The sequence below is a fragment of the Syngnathoides biaculeatus genome, chromosome 13, assembly GCF_019802595.1.
Source record: "Syngnathoides biaculeatus isolate LvHL_M chromosome 13, ASM1980259v1, whole genome shotgun sequence".
Classification (NCBI taxonomy): domain Eukaryota; kingdom Metazoa; phylum Chordata; class Actinopteri; order Syngnathiformes; family Syngnathidae; genus Syngnathoides; species Syngnathoides biaculeatus.
The window spans coordinates 11,604,833-11,629,792 of record NC_084652.1 but is presented as its reverse complement, the minus strand read 5'-3'; the positions used below and the strand labels follow the sequence as shown (position 1 = coordinate 11,629,792).

The following is a 24,960-nucleotide window of genomic DNA, read 5'->3' as shown; positions in this document are numbered from 1 at the left end:
TGATTATTTCTTTTATGCTTTAGAAAATGAATGTTTTTGCTTTATTCTATGAACTACTGCTTTCATACATCCATTTTCCATACAGCTTATCATCATGAGGGTCGCAGGCGTGCTGGAGCCACGCCCATCTGAAAAAAAAAATGTGAAAAAAGGTGCTGCAGTTTTTTTTAAATATTCATAATCTTCCTAGGAGTGCCTCTTTTAAACCATTCCAAAAGCCTTGTAAATAACTCATCTGGATGTTCACCAACAATCTACATTTAATGTAGATGAGAAAATGATCTAAAATGGGTCATAGTGCACAAAACGGGCAGTCCTGTATCATCACAACAATACATAGCAACTGTTCCCAAGCAGCACAAGAGTAACACCTGACCTCTATCAACTTGAACATGTTATTTGCATGTTACGACAACCACTTGATGAGTCCTCTTTCCTGCCCATCGAGAAATTTAATCAGACTCATTTGGATGCTACGCCTGAACGCCTTTGCTGTGTATTTCTTCCCGAGGGTCGGCAGACAGCAGTTGTCGTTGCTCGGCCTGTGATCACGGCGCTGGGATCCTGGCAGCTCCGGCGTCGGGCAGCCTTTTCAAAAGCTCCTCTGCTACACCTCTGAGGGCCACCATGCCCCTGGAGGACGACAAGGGAGGACGCGTCGAAGCAACCTCTTTCACTTCGGTGACCGACTGCAGAGAGCGTGACGGCACTGAGGGACATAAACACAGGGGAGGTACGTGATGTTTTTTTCAGTGTTTGGAGATTGGAGAAGGGAACATCCGGGCCAGTTTTTTTCTGGCCCAAGCAAGAGGTGAAATGACATCCATTTACAAACTAAATTCTAACATTTGTTCCATGAAATTCTTTTTATTCCCAATGGTCTGTTCTAGTCATTGTATAGTGTTCTGCCTGGCTTCACTGCTTCCAATACATATTGTTTGGATTTTTTTGTCCAATACCTAGATGAGAAAGACACAGCGACACTTACAGGCTGAAAGAAAAGCTGGAAAAAGTGGCTAAAATTAGCATAATCATAAGTAGCAAATAATAAAACAAATAAAAGAATGACTCGAGAAATAATTGACACAAAACATGCACTTTAAACGCTATCTACACCCTCCCATCATGTTTTGCAGTGCTCCTAGCATGCTTTGTGGCACCAAAGACCTTCTTAGTGCTGCAAAGCATGCTGGGAGGATGTAAATTGTAGTTAAGAGGTGGATCAAGTCCACACTGAAGGTCCAGGTACCAAATATACGACCCTGCCTCATACATACACACACCTGATGTCTCAGTGTACGCTCCTTGGCTTGCTTGACTGTAGGGATCCGGCGTCATATTTGAGGAAATAATGAGAGAGAAGGAAAGGAGCAAAACCTGCAGACAAGAGGAGAGAGAGGAATGGCAGTTACAAAGTTATGTACAGCATACACAACCTTTTACCCAACATGCGGCCCAAGGTGCTTCACAAATATCTCATGTGATCAAGATCTAAAAGATAAACACAACGGCGCACCATGGGCAATGCTCGTTCAATCATGTGCCTTGGCATTGGCACTCAGCGCGTCTATTATTTAAATATTGCCGAGAGAGCGATGAAGACAAATTAATGTAGAGTGCGGTTTAACTCACCAGGAGGCAGGTCCCTCTTTGTGTGTTTTTGTTGGAGCTGTTTGGGAGGAGCGCTTGGAGCTGGCTCAGCTGCTCCAGCAAAGCGCTGTTGTGCAAAGACACACAAGACTGTGACATTTACCAAGCTGGACGACAAGCGGCCAAAGAAAAGATATCTTTCTTTCTTCGTGAAGAGTGAAAATAATTTTTCTTGTCCACGTTTTTTTTTTTTTTTTTTTTTTTATGTCAGACAAACTTGGTATTTCAACCCTACGTGCAGACATTTTATATCCACTGTATATGTTGATTATGGTCAAATGTCATGTCCAAGAGTTCATCTCATAAACATTGAACTTCATCCTCTTACTTGTTTGTCTCCTCCAGTCTGTGGATCTTCCTCTGCAGCTGGAGGTTGTGAGCACTGCATGCAGACATCCTAGGGAAGGAGAAGGGAAACGCAGATAATAATGAGGGAAAAAGGTATCGAAAATCTCAAGATAGGAGAGTGCATTGTCTTCCCCTTTTTTCCTCCCTTGCCAATATGCTTGAGTGTTATCTCTCTGTCTTCCAATGACTCCAGTCCTCGGGCCCTTCTTTCTTTCTGCTTCTGCCTCTATTGTTTCTCTTCATCACTATGAGTCACCCACCATTATGGCCCTCTGACTGAGCTGACTCATGGCTAATAACAGCACCCTGGCAATAGTCTTTGCCCGTGGGTCTATAAATTACCAAAACCACCCCAAAAAAAAATTCAGACATTGCAATAGGGAAAGTGTGAAGTCTTATCTGCCATCATGTTTTCATTCAAATATAAAATTAAGATCTTCAAATGGATGACGTGACATTTTTGTTAATGTGTTATCATACCATATCCAATTTTGACATTTTCACTAGGGGCGGTCCTCACTTTTGTTGCCAGCCACATTGACTGATTAGTTGATAGCTGGGCTATCCTTGTGAGGATAAGTTGCTCATAAAATGGATGGATGGATGTTTCGCATTGTAGCAGAGTGTCATTTCCCAAGAAAATATATAATAAAATGTACATAAAACAGGAAGCGTATACTCACTTTTGTGAGACAGTATAAATACACTGCAATACAGAGTATTCCATTAGTGATTGTACCAAAACAAAGGACAACATCCAGCTGGGCTCTCTTTGTCTGTGACCAATTACCGTATTGCTGTGCATCTACCGATAAATGAACTAAGCTAGTTAATGGCGAAACTGCGTAGGAGGCCAGGAATGGAGTGAGTGATTGGCAGCAGCAGCCATTTCAAACAATGGAACATGATGGTGATGATGATGATGATGTTGAAGGCCCAGGCCTGTCAACGCGTGGGAGGATGGTAGCAACCATCGGGCTTTAGCGTGTGCCAAAGGTTAGCTGTATAGATAGAGGACATTTACAGTACTTCGTGCATGCCCGCGTGGTGTGACATGATGCATTTACACATCTGACATGCATTGACACTTCATTGTCCATTTTCCCAAGTGGAGGGCGGGGGGTTACCAAGCATGAGGGGAGAGCATACATGATAAAGTACTGTTTACTGCTCTCTCTCTCTCTCTCTCTTTCTCTCTCTCCCTCTCTTTCCCTCTCTCTCTCTTTCTCCACATAATGCATTTTTCCTCATTTAATTTATTACCTTAATATTAAACCAAGCGACTTAATTATTGAACAAGGTGTTTTTTTAAATTGAGGGAATTGCTTCTTTTGTGACTGAAATAATTGTTTGTTTTTCTCAGTGTTCCATTCACATTAATTCTACCACATTCACTTTCAGTTAGCTGACGTGCTTGAATCCAATATTGTGGGGTTCTTCTTCAGGTCAAAGTGCATTTTTCTCTGCTTTGTTCTCTGATTTGGGATGGCTTCTGTTTACACTTTTGAAATTCTTTTCATATGCACAATTTTTGACTCTCATTTGGTATTAACAAATGTGTTTATGATAAATCATCATTTATATGTATGAAAGGGTTTGGGTATGCCAGACTGCTTTGGGTGTGACTTTTGTGAGTTTTTTTTTTTGTTGTTGCTTGAGAGGATTTTTGTTGCATGTGAGTTTTTGTGAGAGTGAGTTTTTTATGAGTCTATTTCTTGTGAGACATTGGAGACGATTTTATTGCTGTGAGGGTTATTTTTTTGTATGTACAGTTTTTTTTTTTTTTTTTTTTTTTTTTCCGGAGAGGATTTTTGTTGCATGTGAGTTTTTTCTGTGTGTGTGTGTGTGTGTGTGTGTGTGTGTGTGTGTGTGTGTGTGTGTGTGTGTGTGTGTGTGTGTGTGTGTGTAAATGTCCTATGTATTTTGGTCTGTATAAGAGATTTCTTTATGTGTGAGAGTGTTTTGGTTATATGTGATTTTTGTGAGGGACATACTGGTACCTTTCTTCCAGACTATCCACATATTCCCTCTTTTTTTTCCGGCTCTCTTGAGCTGAGCGCTTGTTGCGTATCTTCCGACGGATCTTCTTCAAAACACGCTCCTCACACTTGTGATGAAACACAGAAAAAAACTCGTTTTAGCTAACAGCAGAGGATACTTATGTGGCGTGCCTCGTTCACCTTAGACAGAGGCAGTTCGCTGGGCAAGTTTATGCCTTCTTTTGCCAGAAGTTTCTTCTCATCCTCATTAAGAACAAGCTCTTGTAGAGGATGCTGTGGAATTATCTGTAATACAGTATTGAGATAGACAAAATGCATATTAAATGTAATGTGTTAAGAGGGTGGCTCACCTTAAGACTGCACAAGATTTAACCACCCTTCCTCATTTTATATCCAGTATAGGTGCACACACCCTTAAGTGGCACTCAATGAAAGGAATATACAGTGGTACTGCTACTTACCAACGTCTCTAGTAATGAAAAATTTACGAAACACTTCTTCGGTGAAATATTGTCTGTAGTTGTGAAGAGAAATTCATTCGTGAACATCCTGCATCTTCCTCGCATCCCCTTGGCTAGGAGTGAAGGCAATCCTTACCCATGATGCTTTTCGTTTCCCTTGGACACTCGCCTGTCACCGAATCACACTAGTGCTGTCGCACGGTGTCACACAAGTACGTTTTTGTGAGTTTTTCATTGGTGTTTTTTATTGATATTTCTTCACCATGGGCCCCAAGAAGCTTTTGTGGGATTAAGTTGTGCGCATGCATATAATCGTACTTATGTTTTCTCTCAGCTATCAAACATTTGCCTCTTCCTCCGTTCCCCACAATACCTTTTGCTTCTCAGTCACCCTTCTCTTTGAATAGTTGCCCAGCCCCAAAGTGAACTGAACATCATTTTTATTATTCTTTACAAAATGTACTTTGAATGCTTATTTTTGGCGGGGGGCTTGGAACGGAGTAGGCTATTTACATGTAAAAAGCACTTCTACTTACAAAAAATTTCCGTTACGAAACGACTTCCGCGAGAAATTAATTTCATATGTAGAGGTACCATTTTGATAGGATTTCAGGCCTAGAAAATTACTGGAATAAAATTCAATATTTTTCCCCCTTTTATGTTATTGTTGTGATTATTTTACTACTGTATAATCATTCGGTTTTTCTATAGGGTCACATACATTCACCTGGCTTTCGTGCAGGCTGCGTGTGGGTTCAGTTCACACTGGATGGTTGATTTGAATACAAGTTATTTTTTGGAGATACAAACTGTAGTTCAGTGATTTCGTAGGGTTTTTTTTTGGTTTGATAGTGACAGTTAAGAGTGAACAATTCTCCAACAAAGAGACTTCATACTGTGTACTGTTTACTGTCAAACTAACAAACAATACAAAACACCATTCATGAGATATCAAATATCATTAGTTTTGCAGTGTTTATAACTGATAACTAAACACAAATTGTGGTGCAACACGTATAGAAAGACAATATAGTGATATTATTATTGATTTTCCTTTTTCTTTGCAAGTATTATTGCGTCAAATGTGAAACTCTTCTTTGCGTGGCTGAGCTGCGCACACTAGAAAGAGCAGCACAGTGTCCATTAATTGAACCAAAAATTGTACCAATAAAAGTTTGATTGTTTCCATTCTATTGGACTGTTGTAACTGTATGTAAATACACAATTGTAGTGTTTTTTGTTTTTTTTTGTTCTTAAAAACCATTACTTTCTGTGTGCATTAGATACAGATGTGCAGAATGACAACAAATACACTTGAAATGTTTCTTGTCTTACTTTCTTTCCCAGATTGGATAAGAGCAGGTCCTTCACTGTAAGCGCCTGACTGGAAGACGTTGTGGAACTTTGATTTGATGTGAGGTAGTACGCCATTCCCAGCTTCTCTTGGAGGCCATCAGACTCCCAGCCTTTAAATACCCAAGAAGTTAAGTCACCATTCATAAGATTTTTTTATTTAAAAAATCAAGTGTCATTCCCAAGAATCAAAAGAAATTCAAATAATATACCTGAGCTTCAGAAATTTACTCTAAACACATTACTCTATAGCAAACGTCATGACAAGTTACCACAAAATTGTAACCCAGCTTGTAACATAAATACCAAGCAAATTGTAGTTTCTGTCAAATAGTTTGGTGACAGCAAATTGTAGTTTCTGTCAAATAGTTTGGTGACAGCAAATTGTAATCTTTCTTTCTTTTACATGGCGTCATCGCTTTTAAATTGAAAATGAAATCTTACCCAGATCAATGGAAACATCAGACGTCATTTGATTTTCATGTTTCCAGGGTGGAAGCTGCACGGATGTGAGGTGAGGCAGTCCCGCGTCCAAGGCTGGAAATGAAGCATATGAAGCCACTTGGAGGCCGCCGGCCAAGTCGGGTGTGTCGCTATCTGGGGTGAGCGGGGACCACAGGGGAGATGCCGGAGCTGAGGAAGACTCACTCCCGGCTAGCAGAGAGTCCAAAAAGTCCTTTGGACCTTTTTCGTCTGGGCTCAGCGCCTGCGGAAAAGGGTATGTGCAGTATATATAAAGATAAAAGTGGTGCCTTGACATACAAGTTCAATACATTCCGTCACTACATCTCAAATCCTTCCATCCATTGTTTGAGCCACTTATCCTCACGAGGATCATGGGAGTGCTGGAGCCAATCCCAGCTGTCATCTGGCAGAAGGCTGGGTACCGCACTGAACTGTTGCCAGCCAATCGCAGGGCGCTCATCTCAAATCATCTCTCCTCATTAAAATTAATGAAAAAATCATGAATTTTTACCAACCTCCCAAAATATTCCAAAACACACTGTGGTATTCTACACACAAAAAAGAGTAAAGAGTAGATAATTAATGAAACGCTTTCTGCATCATGATTTCATGCTGCAGTGCCCATGAATGATGTGCTCCTTCTGGTGTGCATGTAGTATTATACATAGCCACAAAACAAGTACTAGACAGTAAGTCTAGAACTATGCCTTCTATTTTTTTGTAATCCCCTTTATTTTAGCCTTACCAGCCCCCTACAAATAAGAGGACTTAACATCCAGTTCATGAACTCGTGATAGAGCCACATGAGAACAAGTACATGAAGCGGTGCCTTGATTATACTCCTGCGAGAGTGCTCATGTTCGGGGCCACGCTGCAAAACGACCAGTGTACCTACGTCATACATGGTGATGGGCCACGGTGGGTTGCCATGGCAGCTGCTGGTTTCATCTTTGGTCCTGAAGAGCAGGTCAATGAGATCCATAACTTTCAGGCTTTCACCTGAAAAGAGGAACATTAGAGCCACCATCTTTCCAAGTACACTGTAATTACGTTTTGGACGAAACAATTGGTAATGAATGGTTTGGCCACTGGACAAAGACACTCCAGGTTTTTTGTTTTTTTTTTTTAAATTCACTCCTCTAGACCAGGGTTCTCAAACTGGGGTTCGCACACTCTCAGGTGTCCCCAAGCTGTAGTTTGGGGGTCTGCAAAATAATTTTGAATCAAGTATTTTGTTGTATCATTTAAAATCATGCATAATTACATTCGGTGATCGAAGCGGCAATAAAAGAAACATAATAAACCAATTACTCCTCCCTTCATTAGCTTTGGGACTATAAAAACTCCGATATGAATGTGACGGATCACCGCATAAATTTTACAACCCTGCGTGAATGAAGTCAGGTTTCTTTTTTTTTTTTTTGTAGAGCAAAAGGCAGTTCTATTATTACAAAATAAAGTTCTATTTTTTGGGGGAACAAAATGCATTTATTTATATAATTATGGGATTTTTTTCTTTAAGGATCTTGACATATTTTCCAGAATAAACAGTTTAATATTAGGAGAATAAATTATAATTTTTGAAAGTCGCTTAAATAAAACTTGAATAAAAATGTGATTTTCTTCCCTCATCAAATTTTGACTTTATCATTAGATTTTGGAAAAATACAACTATATCAGACATTATAAGATTATGAATTTTTACCTTAAAATTATACTTATATTATATTATATAATATTACCGCAAAATATCTCTGTTTTTTAACGATATAACTTGTTTCCATATTTTAATCTTTTATGCTCATTGCCTTACAACTTTTTTTTCCCTCAAAATACAGATTTATTATCATAATATTGTGACTTTTTTTCTCAGAAATAGCATACTCTTTAATTCCTATGCCATTTAGGGCTACTTTGCATGTAGTGGTTTATGAAGAGGTTTCTTGTCACCCCCGTAAAGGGTCTGTGGACTCGAACGGTTTGAGAACTCACTGGCCTGGACTTGCTTAATGCAAACTCCTGTTATGAGTACTTTTAATCAGTATATTTAATATTTGATGCTTAAGATCCCAGCATTTGTTACAAATGTGTTTGAATGGGAAGGAGGTTGCTAAAAGGCACTGCGAATACATGAAGAGAATAGCATATCATATGTGGATAAATAATTTTTTCAAGCAATTCAGCTACTGCAATGATTAAAGGTAAGAAATGTAAATTATTTTCAAGTAAGAAAGTAATAAGTAGTACAAAAAAACAAACAAACGGTGGAATGGTGGATCAGCTGTCCACACAATTCTGAGGTGCTGGGTTCGATCCCACACCCAGCTGTGTGGAGTTTGCATTTTCTCCCCCGTGCTTGCGTGGGTTTTCTCTGGGCACTCCGGTTTCCTCTCACATCCCAAAAGCATGCACCATCAATTGGATACTCTAAATTGCCCCTAGGTGTGATTGTGAGTGTAGCTGTTTGTCTCGATGTGCCCTGCGATTGGCTGGCTAACAGTTCAGGGTATACCCTGCCTCCTGCCCGTTGACACCTGGGAAAGGCTCCAGCACTCCCCGCAACCCTTGTGATTATAAGTGGCAAAGAAAATGGATGGATGGATGGATGGATCAATACAAACTAGAAAAAATTCCATTAAATAGTCAAAATGTTGAAATACTGTTTCGTATGTACTTACTGCTCTCCGCCAAAAACAGCCAAAAACAGCCAAAAACGTCTTCGTCTTCCCCTTGGGCTAAAAGCAAGAGAATGCGACCTCGTCCAGGGCCGGTGTTTTTAATCCGACAACTTGATGAAATGTCAGTGAAAGCGCGTAGCAGCAATCAAAACACTCAACCCGATCAATACTGTGTCTTGAGCATATGAGGCGAACTTCTAAGTATGATTCAGAGGACAAAGTTGAAGTTCCATATCACTCATTCCCCAAGCCAGCTGATCAGCGTCCAATCCAATGATTAGAGGACAGCTCAGTGAGCCAATCGCAACGAATCGGACAAAAAGATCAGTCAAGGCAGGTGTTAAGTTCTGCATGTGGTTTCACATTCATTCGGGGTTTTTTTTTTGGCCTATGTGTACTGTTTATCTCAATCAGTGATTGTTCAAACTTTGTACACCAAATACCACCTAAAAGAATTTGTAGTTCTCAAAGTACTACCATAATGATAATGTCAGTGTACGACAGTATTAGGCCCAAGTGTTTATCCCAAAATGGCACAGAGGTTTTATTCCTATAAAGTATATTTAATGTTTTATTTTGTATCATTATGCACAGTTGTTGTGATTCAATATAGGAAAATAAGAAACTCCTGATTTCATTGGAATAATAAAAAAAAAGATTACATACAAAAGTCAAATTAAATTTAACTGTATTCAACAAATGTACGGTACTGGATATGATAATAACTATAATAATAACAATAAATGATCTTAAACCAAGGCGGAACGGTGAATCATCTGGTAAAGTGTTGGCCTCAACGTTCTGAGGTCCCAGGTTCAATCCCAGACCCGCATGTGTGGAGTTTGCATGTTCTCCCCCATGCCTGTTTGGGTTTTCTCCGGGCTCTCCGGTTTCCTCCCACATTCCAAAAACATGCAACATTAATTGGACACTCTAAAATTGCCCCTAGGTGTGATTGTGAGTGCGGCTCTTTGTCTTGATGTGCCCTGCGATTCGCTGGCAGCCAGTTCAGGATGTACCCCGCCTTCTGCCTGTAAACAGCTGGGATAGGCTCCAGCACTCCCCGCGACCCTTGTGAGGTTAAGCGGCTAGGAAAATGGATGGATGGATATTAAACCCCAATAACAGTATTCAGTGTTTGGACATTTGATTCAGTAAAAAAAAAAAAAATTGTTTGTAGTACTGGCCACTTTTGATTGATGCCGTCAGAGCGATAGATTATTGTTTCGTTTCTTTTGGGGGTGGCAGTATGTGTAACTACATCATCAGTCTTAGTAGTGTACTGCAGTTAATTATTCATCTGAAGCGACAACGTAGCCTACAGGGCACAAATAGGGTTTTGCAGAGCTTGTTTCTATCGGAGAGAGTTAAGTCGTCTCACAGTCTGTGTGGTCTACGACTGTTGGCCACGTTCTGTTAAGATTACACCCAAATTATACCCATGTACAGTACTCCCATTTACAGTGAATGTTAGATTTTCTACTCAGCCCATCAGTTTTGTTTTCCATGTTTATGCCTGCGTATCCTCTCTCAGTCAGAGTGAACACACCGTGTGTCATCTTTCCTTATCTTTACTGCCATAATAAAGGCCATCTGTCTCGGGTTTGTATTAAGGATAAACCCAATTAAGGGTGGAATTACATAAGATGTTCAGGAACATATTCACTTGCAAAGATGTATAATCTTCTTTTGAGCGTGACAAACAGGAGGGTCGAGGCGTTTCTAAGCATTAATTATCATCTGCAGCGCATTTCACTTGAAGAGCATTAGTTGAATGCATCATATTTTTTTACCACATTGTTACCTTTGACGCAGTGTTCATTCGATCTATCAAAGAAATTATTAGGCTCTTGTGTTGGGAATGGATTACCGTAATTCCCGGCCTACAGAGTGCACCTGGTTATAAGTCTCACCTAGTATATTTGTAAAGAAAATACCATTTGGTACATACATACGCCACAGCTGTGTAAAAGCCACAAGTGCCCACATTGAAACCCACATTGAAACGCGAGATATTTACACAGAAAGACGGTACACAGAGAGTTTCACGCCAACGCTAGCGCCACCACGTTAACAGGGCCGGTTAAAAAAAAAAAAAAGCATACAAGTAAAAATCACTGAAACACGGCAGTAACAGGGCCAGACCGGTAAAAGTCACTTCTTCGGCACATATATTGCACCGGTCTCACTCTTACCTTTTCCGGTCGAGGGCCCCCTTGTGGCCGTCAGAAAAAAATGTACAAATTAGCCGCACTACCGCATAAACCGCAGGGTTGAAAGTGTGTGAAAAAAGTCTCGGCTTATTGGCCGGAAATTACGGTATTTTGGAAATGTAGATGGTTACCCTGTTGAAAATAGTAAGTAATAGTAATGTAAATATTTCAATTACTTTCTCAGATGTGCTAACCAGCCATCCGCAGTGACGCTCCCTTGGAGATTATTATTTTAAAATTAATCACATATTTGTTCTTTGGACAAATGATAAACTACATTAAAAAAACATGACAAGTGTAAATACATAATATATAATGTGTTTGCTGCAATATAAAAAAATCATTTGGAAAACAACAGTACCATACAATGTTGACCTAATGACAAATGTCTGTGCACAATTGAGACAATATCTCTTAATATGCCAATCCAGATAAATGTATGATCCATAAAGAGAGTTCTATTGTCATCAAGTTAAAACTGTTCAAACGTTATTTTCTGTTTTTAAAAAGTTTACACCTTTAGAAATGTCAAAAAAATATAGTTGAGGTGGTGCTTCAGTGTCACATTTGGAAAAATGTCATGTTTTGAGCCCTTGACACGATGTTACATGATCACAAGCGTCGGCTGTAGGAAATCATGCAAAAAAAGTTCTGTGCTTTTGCATTTTTCAAATTTAACTAAAATTGTAACTGTGGAAATTTTCAAAGTTTAGTTTGTTTAGTTTCAAATTTACATAATTTCTCCCACTAATGGCATAAATTATGCAATTATGATTACTGGCATAATGTTTTGATTCAAATATGAAATGGCAAAATTGTATTTTGCTATATTATCACTTAACAGTTATTCTCACTTTTTTTCCCTTTCATACGAAGTACTACTTCCAAAAAAAAAAAAGAAAGAAAAATCTGGCTTCATGTACATACCATAACAACCAAAATTCAAATTCAGTTAACATAGTAAGCTCAAGTGCCCATTAACTATGAGGTATAGTTTTTATTCATTATTAAAGATTATATTTATTATTTTTTACAAGATTATAACCCACACCCATGAGTTTGAACACTAAGACATATTGAATAGTTTTTTTTCAACATTAATATTTTCTGCTGTGTAAAATTACATTGCTAGAAAGAATTGACCCAAAGTCTTTGATTTATGACATTTCACAGCTCATGTGAGTCCAAATGGAAAGTATACACACTATTTTTTATTGAGAACTCATGGTGAAAAATAAAATAATGTGAAAATAACAACAACAACAACATGGAGTTCATAAACTAAAACTCATTACATAAAACTGCCCACTCTATGAGCTGTATTTGATATCATTCCGTCTACCGGGCACTCGTAAATATTTTGGCTTGGATTGAAAATCCATTTATTTGCATCCATTTATTATCAATGCAGTAATAATCATAATAAGTAAGCATGGCTGTGCTATCTTTATTGCGTCGCTATCTGTGGTGCAGTGTCTCAAAGTACACGCAGATATGACCTGACCAGGACATGTCAAGACCATCTCTCAATAGCAAGAATAACACAGATAACTGATGTTGTGCTGTACACGCAATCTGCGTGCGTGTATTTTACATCTCCCTTTAAAGGTTAAAGTTGAACATAGAACACACACATACAGCATTTGCTGGACAAGGAGGTGTAAAACAAGAAAGTATCTTTATACATATACAAACATCATCACCGCATAAGTGGTTATCACCAATGGCCATAAAATGCATGTTGTCTGCTTCTATCAATGAGTAATAAGCGATGTGAGCCAAATCATCGCTTTCTGTCCCGACACCGTGGTGGAAATGTACAGTGATGAGGGGAGTTGAAACTAAAGCATAACTTGATGAGGGTATTATTTGGACGCTTTCGAATCAATTCAAAAAATCACTTCTCTCATCCAGGGCGGCACGGTGGATCAGCTGGTAAAGCGTTGGCCTCAGAGTTCTGAGGTCCCGGGTTCAATCCCGGACCCTCCTGTGTGGAGTTTGCATGTTCTACCCATGCCAGCGTGGATTTTCTCCGGACACTCCGGTTTCCTCCCATATCCCAAAAACATTGGACGCTCTAAATTGCCCGTAGGTGTGATTGTGAGTGCGGCTGTTTGTCTCCATGTGACCTCCGATTGGCTGGTGTACCCATGCCTCCTGCCCGTTGACAGCTGGGATAGGCTCCAGCTCTCCCCGTGACCCCCGTGAGGATAAGCGGCGGAGAAAATGAATGAATGGATGGATGGAGTTAAAAGGTCAAGGAATGATTAAATGTTTGCCAAATACACAAAAAGAACATCAGGTGAAGTTGCTGCCACCTACCATCACAGTCTCCTAAATGCCAAGTGGTGTTTCCATATTCGATATCCTGTTGAAAAGGGAGCCTGCAATCAGACAAATCACACGTTAGCATCCATGGATGGACTTCTCTCATCCAAGCAGCAGTGAGTTTAATCTAAATTGCCTATTCGATGATGATAATTAGACAAATAATACTCCAGAAGACTCATTATAGTAAGAAGTGTCACATAATTTACTTCTTGCAGTGAGCTTGGCAATGAATGCAGTATTACAAATCTTAATGCTTATTAATGTGTTTGGCGGCCTTCACTTTTCTTGCCGGTTTAAACTGTCATGGTCATAGTACTCGTATTTCTTTTTTCACGATCATTGCAGTGTGCCTTCCCAAATTGCTTGAATGCCATTTATTGTTATCATAGGAAACTGTTCAATGAAATTGGATTTTGGAAACTAATTGGTATTTCTTTTTACACGATGCCAGTGAAGTCACGATATACACTTCCTTTTCCCTCGCGTGTAGATGTGTGCTGCTGCGGCATTTGCTAACCTGAGCAAGGTCACGCACATCGTGCAAGTGATTCTTTTGAAAGGTCACTCAGGGGTCAGGCAAACATTGCTCTCCAAATAAAAATAATCACACAGGGCCTATCAGTACTAGGGGTTAGTTTGTCTGATTGATAGTTATGAGATTCGGGGTTTGAATCTCTGAAGAGCATTGACTGTTGGGAATAGATGTGTGGTGGGCTGGCAAGATGTTAAATTCAGCAACGACATCAACATTTTTCCACCTTGTGATCGGTTGGTCAGAGCAAAAGTTGTTTATTTCATTCACAATTCAAGTTTAAACACAAAACGAAAGGAATTACACTTAAACTCTCATAATTATGAACATCCACTAGCTTAATGCTAACAACAATGTAAGATACCATAAACGGGCTAATGAAACTAGCATCCGTTTGGCTCGATTTATATAACCCTTCATGCAATGGCTATTTGAACAAAAATGGCGCATTAGCATGTAGACTGACAACAACAATAAAACTCACAGACATGTATTCTTTATCCTGTGCAGAAAAGACAACTAATATGACTGTGGCTGAGCTGTGAAACTTATACTGTATAATACTCCCCCCTCGTGGGTATACCAGAGGGAACAAAGTTTCAATGAGCATTGAACCATGCAATCATCATGTACAAACTATTGAATTATTTTTCATTAATTAATTTAATTAATTGCATTTCCATTTATTTCAATGATGTTTTGACATTTAAAAATAAAAATATTTGAGGGGTATGCACCTTTTGTGACTACAGTAAACTTTCATGTCTTTGAGTTCAGTGTTGGCTCGATGTTTAGATTCAGCGCACATAACTTTGCACATGGTGCCAAATAATAATCATCATAAATGTTGCCTGTGGAGGAGCACAGCAGCGCCCTCTGCTGCTCGAGCGCCTCACCGCAGCTTGGCTGAACTGCGGCGTCCCTGCACGCACTTTCCCAACGCGGCATTCCGCAGCAATATCGCGACGAAGACGTACAAATTGCCAAAATGGTGAGTCCGTGTCGAGCCGCGGTGACTTGAACGCACTGGTGAATCTGTCGTGGCTAATGACTGCTTCGATGAAAAAATATATAAGCATTACGTATTTGCTGTATGGACGCAACAAGCGTCTATAGAGCCCGTTAAGCGTGTGTATTTACGGATGTCCGTCTGTGTAAGTGCGTGTGTGGGTGCATACATTCCTTTGCGTGATGCGATGTGCGCCCGTGTGTCCGATCCAGTGATTAAAAAAAAACAGACAAACATAAAAAGCGTACTAGGCTGTATCCCCGGCCTACTTTCCAGACTGACGTCCATAGCGAAGCATTATTATTATGCTCTACAGCTTAGCGTCATATGCAATAAACACGTTATTACTAAACTGAATCCTCCGATCGCACCGTGCATCAATAACAAAATGTAATTCAAATTAGACGGTTGCGTAAATGCAGGAAGTAGGTAATGCTGACACTCAAGTGCAAGTGCTGCGCATTTAGTTTTCCCCCGGTGAATGAGATTTTATTCACAGCTAGCATCTTTCAGTACTGTGGACTTGCATCTCGGGAATCCTGCCCTCCTTTGTCAATGAGTTTTTACTGACGCTATTCTTTTAATCTTGTGTTTCGAATCGTCCTCGTGAGTGTCAAACTCATGCCTGGGGTGCCAGATATGAGCCCCGCCACCTCATTGTAAGCGGCCCCCAAAGCCATATTTTGTTCATTTTTTCCATGTTTTTTACTAAAGGGCTAACCTATACATGCAATACTGAAAAAGGTAATGTAGTACGGTCTCGTCAAAATGTACTCACAAATGTATGTAGGTTACCTGTACTTGTGCAATCCAGTGGAGGAGCATGAAGAATTTCTCCTGTCAGAGTAATTTTAAATGTGCTTTTCACTGTTAAAGGGGAAATCCACTGGTTTGCATTAACAATGTATCCACTAGGTCATGTAATATGTACTCTATTTTGACAACGTGATGTTAAATCAATCCTCTCTCATTTAATAGTGTTTTGAGAAGATTTTCATTGACAAATGTGAATTTTCAGGGTATTCCTCCGTCTTCCCGATCAATCGATACTGCTATTTCTTCATCAGATGAGGATAAATCCGAAAAATCAACGCTGGGCATAAATGGTGTCCCATGTAATCGGGCCTTTGTTGCGGGACGTACCGCGTCACATCCGCGCACGTAGGTCATGTGAGTCGCGAAAATGGCAGCGCCCCTGAAAATTTGTAATTGTCGATAAAAATCTTCTCAAAACACTCTTAGATGAGAGGGGATTTAATACGACATTTGTCCCCTTTAAACAAGCTTACAATTATATAGGATGAGTGTAATATACTTTGTTTATAAATGTATTTTTGAGACTTGCCACAACAGTATGTCAGTAACATCTACAATGCCCACAACAAGAGTAAGTAAACATTCAAAGAGGTTTCTGTATACTGGGGGGGGGGGGGGTAGAGATTAGTGCTGACCTTAGACATCTGACTTTCATAACCTATGTTTTTCTCTATTTTGTTGTTCTGTTTATGTATAATGGATAAAATTGGATACATTTAAGGCTTGGTGTCGTCAGATTTGTTGCAAATATTTTTCAAATAATTTCCAAGTCTGGTCAGACAGCAGCACTCTGCAGTCACCAAATGAAGGTGCAATATTTGTCGTAGTTGTCGTTGCCAGCCTGATAGATTCAGTTTCCAAATTACTTTCTTTTTATAACTCGGCTTGCAACAGCAGCAGAACTAGTGGACGTGAATTAAGAGATCCGAAAAGGAAATGCCCTTCCATTTGAACCATATGTAAGCATGTGTCGCTATCCTACCAGGTCAACTTCACCGTGGACCAGATCCGAGCCATCATGGACAAGAAGTCCAACATCAGGAACATGTCCGTGATCGCCCACGTGGACCACGGCAAGTCCACGCTGACCGACTCACTGGTGTCCAAGGCCGGCATCATCGCGTCGTCCCGGGCCGGAGAGACTCGTTTCACGGACACGCGCAAAGACGAGCAAGAGCGTTGCATCACCATCAAATCGACGTACGTGCCTCAAGTTCCTGAAGCACATGCGACACTATTCCACTATTCCCCCCGCTAAATCATGGTACACCTACCACAGCTAAGTTACAACACAGATTTTTTTAATATATGGGTCATATCTATAAATCCCCACTATGTGGCTGAAAGCGGCTTATGATATGAAAAATTTAACTGGGGCACCCCGGAGATGGTGGGGTTCTGGAGCCTATCCCAGCTAACTTCAGGGGAGAGGGGGACTACAGACTAAACTGGTCAACAGTCAGTCACAGGCCACATGTGGACTCAGACAACGTTTGCACTCACATTCACGCCATCACTGAGTGGGAACTGAACCCACAGCCTGCAGAAAATTCAGACAATCTACCACTACAAAATCACTGACTTCTTAAAATGTATCAAAAAAAAAAATGTTATCAATTACTCAGATCTGAAAAAGTGTTTCATGATACAGTCTATTATTTGTGGGGTATTTTTGTTTTGACAAGAGAGCAAAAACTCGAGATGCGGGCGATGTTTGGTGATGGTAAAAACTCACTTCACACCTAGTCGTAGTTTTAACAGATGCCTGTCAACAATTATTCTGAAAAGAGGTTGACAGATTTTTACTGCTCCTCCCAGAGTAAGTTTTGGACTAACAGACAAACTCTCAAACTAATGATAAAACAAATACAATTACATATGCTCTATATTTTAAAGGACCACAAAGATTCACCTTAGAATTTAAAAAACAAATAAACAATGCAAAGCAATTTACAGGGGCGAATAAATAGCATCAGTGTTGCAGTTATAATGGTTAACCCTTTAAGAAATATTTGAAAACAAACATGGAGCAACACATCTAGATGAATAATATAACAATACGCACGGGGCTATATTCTTTATCCTCTGTGAAGAACCATTGACATTACTGTGGCTTACTGAGTATTTGTTAACCATCTCCATGCATACTACACTGCCTCAAGTGGCCAAGGTGTGCACATCAGAAGGAGCAGCCAATGTCCATTGAATCGAAGCCAAAAAAAAAAAAGTAGTGAAAACTTTTAAAGAATTAAAAAGAATTAAAAGTTTTCACCACTTTGTAATGGATTCTGTCATTTCCTTATTTTTAAATTAAGCTTTTCTCTTAATGCAACACTGTATACGTTTTCTGTCCTTGCAGGGCCATCTCCATGTACTATGAGCTCGCCGAGAAAGACTTGGCCTTCATTAAGCAGTGCAAAGATGGAAATGGCTTCCTCATCAACCTCATCGATTCACCAGGTCATGTTGACTTCTCCTCTGAGGTCACGGCGGCGCTCAGGGTGACCGACGGAGCCCTCGTGGTGGTGGACTGTGTCTCCGGTAGTCTCCTTCATACAACCTCCTCCACACGTGGATCTTCTCCACTTGGGCTCACGTCTCGGTTTCTTCTCTCAGGGGTGTGCGTGCAGACTGAGACTGTACTGCGGCAGGCCATCGCTGAGCGCATCAAGCCGGTTCTGATGATGAACAAGATGGACCGGGCCTTGCTAGAGCTACAGCTGGAGACGGAGGACCTCTTCAGGACCTTCCAGCGCATCATAGAGAACGTCAATGTCATAATTTCCACCTACGGAGAGGATGAGGGCGGACCCATGGGGAACATCCTGGTAGGGAACCTAAGCAACTCTTACACATAAAAAAAAAAAAAAATAAAGAATTATTTAAAAACAATAAACCTTTGTGTTCTCAGATTGACCCTGTTATCGGCACAGTAGGCTTCGGCTCCGGTCTGCATGGCTGGGCTTTCACACTGAAGCAGTTTGCTGAGATGTACGTAGCCAAATTTGTTGCAAAGGGCTCAGAAGCTCAGATGAGTCCAGCAGAAAGGTGTAAGAAAGTCGAAGACATGATGAAGAAACTGTGGGGAGAGAGGTACAACATCTTCGATAAAACAATTTGAATATGTGACAGGAAGCACGGTGGCCTAGTGCTTAACACCACTGATTATGTGTAATAATTCACGGGCCACTTGCAGATATGTTGATCCAAGTACCGGCAAGTTCACCAAGACTGCCACAGGTCCTGATGGGCAGAAATATCCTCGCTCTTTTTGCCAGTTTATTTTGGACCCCATCTTCAAGGTAAACAGCTGCCATTTGAAATCCTTCTCAAGAGGCTCATTCGCTGGATGAAATGAAGACTTGACGCTCAAACCGCATATGCAATTGCCTCCATCAGGTGTTTGACGCCATCATGAATTTTAAGAAGGACGAGACGGCCAAACTCATTGAGAAGCTGGATATCAAGCTGGACTCTGAGGACAAAGAAAAGGATGGGAAAGCGCTGCTGAAGGCGGTGATGCGTCGCTGGCTGCCAGCTGGGGAGGCCCTGCTCCAAATGATCACCATCCACCTGCCCTCCCCAGTCACCGCTCAGAAATACCGCTGTGAGCTGCTCTACGAGGGCCCGGGTGATGATGAAGCCGCCATGGGTAAGTGGGAGTGCTCGCCTCGGTTGTCAAGGTACATGGCGGTTTGAAAAAACTGAGTAGTGGGTGAGCCCTGCAACTTTTCCCTCTGTGAGAACATTTCAAAGTGTGGCTTCCAAAAATTCAAGTTCAAGTAGTGCGGTCCTAACCCTAACCATAACCCTTGAATTGGTTACCGCAGACAACTAGCTTACTAGCATGGCTAACCAGTTTATTTCCGCTCTGCTTTACTTCACACAGCAGAGAAGGGAAGAAAAGTTGATAACTCATTTTCTGAGAATTTAGTACTTTTGTCTCCCATATTTTGATTTCATTTAGAAAATGTCAATTGTGGCGGCATAGTGGATCAGCTGGATAGCGTTGACCTCACAATTCTGAAGTCCCGGGTTCGATCCCGGACCCGCCTGTGTGGAGTTTGCATGTTCTCCCCGTGCCTGCGTGGGTTTCCTCACACATCCCAAAAACATGCAACATGAATCGGACACTCTAAATTGCCCCGAGGTGTGATTGTGAGTGCGGCTGTTTGTGTCTCCGTGCCCTGTGATTGGCTGCCAACCAATTCACGGTGTAGCCCGCCTACTGCCCGTTGACAGCTGGCATAGGGTCCAGCACTCCCTGCGACCCTTGTGAGGATATGCGACTAAAAAAATGGATGGATGGATGGAAAATGTCAATTCTTTATTTACGTTTTTATTTTATTATTTACTTATTGTGGCGGACTTTCAATGGAAATAAAGTTGCTATTCAACCAAACATTTCAAAATAATACAACTTGGAGTTGTCATTACAATATCGTGAAATCAAAATATGTTTGGTCTCGGTTATCCTGTCAGAATCTAGAACAAGATCTTAGTTAGTAGGTATGCTCTGTAGTGTAAGTGTAAGTTGAAATACTTGAAAAAAAAAAAGGGATAATTCAACTCTAAAACTAAAAAAATAAATAAATACGGACTGAATACTGATGTGACGTCCAGACACCTTTAAATCGTAACTAAATAATTTGTACTTTGTTACTTCTTAATACTAATCTCTTCTGACAGTTTTATCGTTTTATCACAGGCATTAAGAACTGCGATCCCAAAGCTCCTCTGATGATGTACATTTCCAAGATGGTCCCGACCAGTGACAAAGGTCGCTTTTACGCATTTGGCCGCGTCTTTTCTGGATGTGTGTCCACGGGCCAGAAGGTGCGCATCATGGGGCCAAACTTCACTCCTGGCAAGAAAGAAGACCTCTATATCAAACCCATCCAAAGGTAAGCGGGCTTATTTCAGACATTGGTTACAAAATGGTGACACATTTTCTTGACGTGACCGTAACGTTGTTATCCAGGACGATCCTGATGATGGGCAGATATGTGGAGCCTATCGAAGATGTTCCATGTGGCAACATTGTCGGTCTTGTTGGAGTCGACCAGTTCCTGGTGAAGACGGGGACCATCACCACTTTTGAACAAGTACTATTTGCTTCAATCCGGTTTTCCAATTTTTTTAGGGGGGGGGGGGGGGGGGGGGCGATGTAATTGGAAACCAAAAGTAATTTTATTGATTTGGTTGGGAGCGTCGTCCATGGTGGATGACTTAGCACAACTGCCTCACAACTGCAAGGTTGTGGGTACAAATCCAGGATCTTCCCTTGCTTGCATGGGTTCTCGATCGGCACTCTGGTATCCAGACATGCATTGTCGGATAATTGAAGACTCTACATTGTCCATTCGTGTGATTGTGAGTGTAAATACTTGTTTGCCTATACTGTGTGTTCCCGGCAACTGGCTTGCGACAGGTTTAGGGTGTATCCCACCTTTCCAGAACACCCACAACCCTAGTGAGCATAAGCAGTACAGAGAATGGATGGGATTAATCAATTCTTTTTTTTTATGTATGTGGGTGGGGCTCTGGAAATCTCTGGGCTCAACAACAGGCCTTTGTTTGCTTTATGGTAAGTCCACCTTTGTGAGGCAAAGTACTGTCTGCCTCTGCGATTTTATGCCATCAGCAAAACAAAATATGCAACACAAAAGTATTAACTACATTAGCCTGACTATGAAATATTACAGTCCATGTATTTGAAAAGACAATTCTGCATTTTTTTACTCTGATGTGACAATTTTAGATACAAAAAAAAGATCAATATAAAGCATGGACCAGAGAACTAAAATTTAAAACAATTTTATTTTATTATTATACGCGTATTTTCTCCTCTTCACGCACGTCCCAAGTCTACAGGTATTTCACCCGTTAATTATTGTGAGGTCAGTGACTGTGTGCTTCTATAGGCCCACAACATGAGGGTGATGAAGTTCAGCGTCAGTCCTGTTGTCAGAGTTGCCGTGGAGGCCAAGAACCCGGCCGACTTGCCCAAGCTGGTGGAGGGCCTGAAGCGCCTGGCCAAGTCCGACCCCATGGTGCAGTGCATCATCGAAGAGTCCGGGGAGCACATCATCGCGGGAGCGGGCGAGCTCCATCTGGAGATATGCCTGAAGGACTTGGAGGAGGACCACGCCTGCATTCCACTGAAAGTAAGGAATCAGATGAGATCGTGGTAGGATAGTCCAATGCCCAGCATTTGACGGTGAAAGGTTTTTATCCACGTGATACTTTGTTCCCCTCTTATTGCAGAAATCAGACCCAGTTGTGTCTTATAGAGAGACGGTGACCGAGGAATCTGACCAGATGTGTCTGTCCAAGTCTCCCAACAAGCACAATCGTCTCTTCATGAAGTCTCGTCCCTTCCCAGACGGCTTGGCCGAAGACATCGAGAAGGGGGACGTCACGGCTCGTCAGGAGCTCAAAGCTCGTGCGCGTTACTTGGCCGACAAGTACGAGTGGGAGGTGACCGAAGCCAGGAAGATCTGGTGCTTTGGTCCCGATGGAACCGGGCCCAACTTGCTCATAGACGTGACAAAGGGGGTCCAGTACCTCAACGAGATTAAGGACAGCGTTGTGGCCGGTTTCCAGTGGGCCACTAAAGAGGTGTCCGTCACTCAATTTAAAACCATTCAATCAATTAATCCGTGTATTTCAAAGTTTTCCACTATGTCGCAGTTCACAGTTTGCACCCCTGCTGAATCGTAAATTTCCTAGAGATCGTGTTTTCTTTTATGCGTTTTAAAAATACAGCCTCATCCTGCACTTGCGATCTGCTACTAGCGGAGTCACCGACTCCAGGGATGCCAAATTTCCATTTTTGCTGTGGGGCAAATTGTTAGTAAGGTTTCCCTCAGAGAACTGATCTGTGAAACCATAAACCATAATTTCCGGCCTATAAGCCGCGACTTTTTTTGCACCCTCTCAACCCATGCGGTTAATTTGTGCATTGTTTTCTTACGGCCGCAAGGGGGCACTCTAGCGGAAAAGGTAAGACTGAGACCGGTGGAATATATGTGCCGAGGAAGTGACTTTTACCGGTCCGGCCCTGTTAGCGCTGCGCTAGCGTGTTACTGCCGTGTCTCAGTGATTTTTACCAGTATGGTTTTTTTTAACCGGCCGTGTTAGCGTGGCGCTAGCGTTAGCGTTAAACTCTCTGTGTACCGTTTTTCTTTGTAAATATCTCGTGTTTCAATGTGGACACTTGCGGCTTTTACACAGCTACGGCGTACGTTTGTACCAAATGGTATTTCCTTTACAAATGTAGTGGGTGAGGCTTATAACCATAGGCCGGGAATTACAGTAAATTTTTGATCACCTTGTCGTAATATTCAGTGGGTGCTGGTCACGGATCATATTATAATTAATGTATTACAATATGAATCTTTGTGGTTCGGCCCAGTCCCTAGTCCTCCAGGTCTACTGTATATATATTTATCCTTTGTGAACAACAACTAGTATTACAGTAGCTTCTCCATGTATATCTGTATTAAGCTCAGGTGCCATAGTGGATGTCTAGTTAGCGCTTCTACCTCACAGTTCTGAGGAACGGGGTTCAAATCCGGCCCCACCTGTGCAGAGTTTGCATGTTCAATTCACGACTGCCCTTTCTCCAGGGTGCACTGTGCGAGGAGAACATGCGCGCCGTCCGTTTTGACATTCACGACGTGACGCTGCACGCCGACGCCATCCACCGGGGCGGAGGACAGATCATTCCCACGGCTCGCAGGGTCCTGTACGCCTGCCAGCTCACCGCTCAGCCTCGGCTCATGGAACCAGTGTACCTGGTGGAGATTCAGGTGGGAATGCGTTCTGGAGGGTTTCCTTCACAAATATTCAGCTGTCTGATGGGGAACTTGTATTTTGCAGAATTTGGGCTTAATTCATAAGGTAAAACTCTGGGGTGCAGGGAGCTACAAAATTAGAGAAGAAATGAAGACTTAAATTTACGTAATTTCATTGAACAAACATTACAGATAAGGTTGTAAATGTCACTGTTTGATGCTGTAATTTTTCAATTCAGTGCCCTGAAGCTGTGGTCGGGGGGATCTACGGTGTTCTGAATAGGAAACGAGGTCATGTCTTTGAGGAATCTCAAGTGATGGGAACTCCCATGTTTGTGGTGAAAGCCTACCTGCCTGTCAATGAATCCTTCGGTAAGTCTTTTAGTTGAAATTTGGAAATCACCACTGGATGGATTTGTAGCCATTTCTCGGTGGGTCTGTCACATATAACAAGATAAATGAATTTTTGTAGTGTGTATGAGAGCGTTGCAGTCGTGTTGAGGGGTAACAGCCCATCTTTATTAAATCAGGAGTAGCATTTCTATTTTTGGTAGCTAAAACGTGAATTGTCCTTTCCTTCAAGGGTTCACCGCTGACCTGCGTAGTAACACTGGGGGCCAGGCCTTTCCACAATGTGTGTTTGACCACTGGCAAATTCTCCAGGGTGACCCGAGAGACCCCACCAGCAAACCCGCAGAAGTCGTTGCTGAAATTAGGAAGCGGAAAGGTCTCAAGGAGGGCATCCCCCCACTGGACAATTACCTGGACAAATTGTAACAAGTGAACCCTGAATTTACATTAATGTCCAAATCTTATCACTAAATCTTAACCTTGTGGGCACTTTAATAATCTTTGCACTGGCTTATAAGTTTGCACAACGGGTTCAAGTGAAAGTCTCCGCTTTAAAAAAATATAAGAAGGTTATGTGAGTGTCGTAGGCTAATTGGGGGAATCATGCTCACCTTTTAATTTCACAACAGTACACCAAGTGCCTAGGCCAAAGGTTCTGGGGAAAATTGGGAGTAAAGCTGTTGGGTGATCAATTCCTTAATTTCTTTTTTTTTTTAAACATCCCCGTCACTCCATTTCAGCTGACACAACAGCACCTCTATAAGTAGCGGCGATCCTGCTGCAATAATGCACTAAGCAAGCGAGAACGTTTCAGGATTGGTCGACATTAAACTTCAATGATCATAATGAATTAAACATTTTGACTGCAGATGAAGTGGCTTTTCCTTTTTTTTTTTCATTATTTCTTCAATCGTTGGGTAAAGCACGACTGTCAAGTTCCGTCATTCTCTACTG

The 24,960-nt window shown here is 41.4% G+C and overlaps 2 protein-coding genes across 3 annotated transcripts; one reads left to right on the top strand and one right to left on the bottom strand.

Annotated features, from left to right (window-relative positions):
• Positions 1 to 187: 187 nt before the first annotated feature.
• Positions 188 to 7,267, bottom strand: LOC133510436 (cyclic AMP-responsive element-binding protein 3-like protein 3-A). Its single transcript, XM_061838326.1, has 9 exons — positions 7,173 to 7,267; positions 6,257 to 6,518; positions 5,795 to 5,925; positions 4,179 to 4,283; positions 3,999 to 4,105; positions 1,979 to 2,047; positions 1,633 to 1,717; positions 1,284 to 1,377; positions 188 to 709 (listed from the first exon to the last, which is right to left on the bottom strand). Exons 1-9 carry the CDS (start codon positions 7,257 to 7,259, stop codon positions 549 to 551), a joined length of 1,101 nt encoding a protein of 366 aa, XP_061694310.1. The 5' UTR covers positions 7,260 to 7,267; the 3' UTR covers positions 188 to 548.
• LOC133510434 (elongation factor 2b) lies at positions 6,392 to 24,888 on the top strand. 2 transcript variants are annotated; one of them, XM_061838324.1, is made up of 14 exons: positions 6,392 to 6,530; positions 16,842 to 17,056; positions 18,216 to 18,397; positions 18,473 to 18,684; positions 18,768 to 18,949; positions 19,053 to 19,158; positions 19,256 to 19,508; positions 20,565 to 20,760; positions 20,838 to 20,961; positions 21,781 to 22,023; positions 22,124 to 22,477; positions 23,488 to 23,670; positions 23,895 to 24,027; positions 24,239 to 24,888. In XM_061838324.1, the coding sequence occupies exons 2-14, from the start codon at positions 16,875 to 16,877 to the stop codon at positions 24,430 to 24,432; spliced, it is 2,544 nt and encodes an 847-aa protein (XP_061694308.1). In that variant the 5' UTR covers positions 6,392 to 6,530; positions 16,842 to 16,874; the 3' UTR covers positions 24,433 to 24,888. The 2 variants fall into 2 exon arrangements, with proteins under 2 accessions (XP_061694308.1, XP_061694307.1); XM_061838323.1 differs by lacking the exon at positions 6,392 to 6,530 and adding an exon at positions 14,923 to 15,022.
• Positions 24,889 to 24,960: the final 72 nt, after the last annotated feature.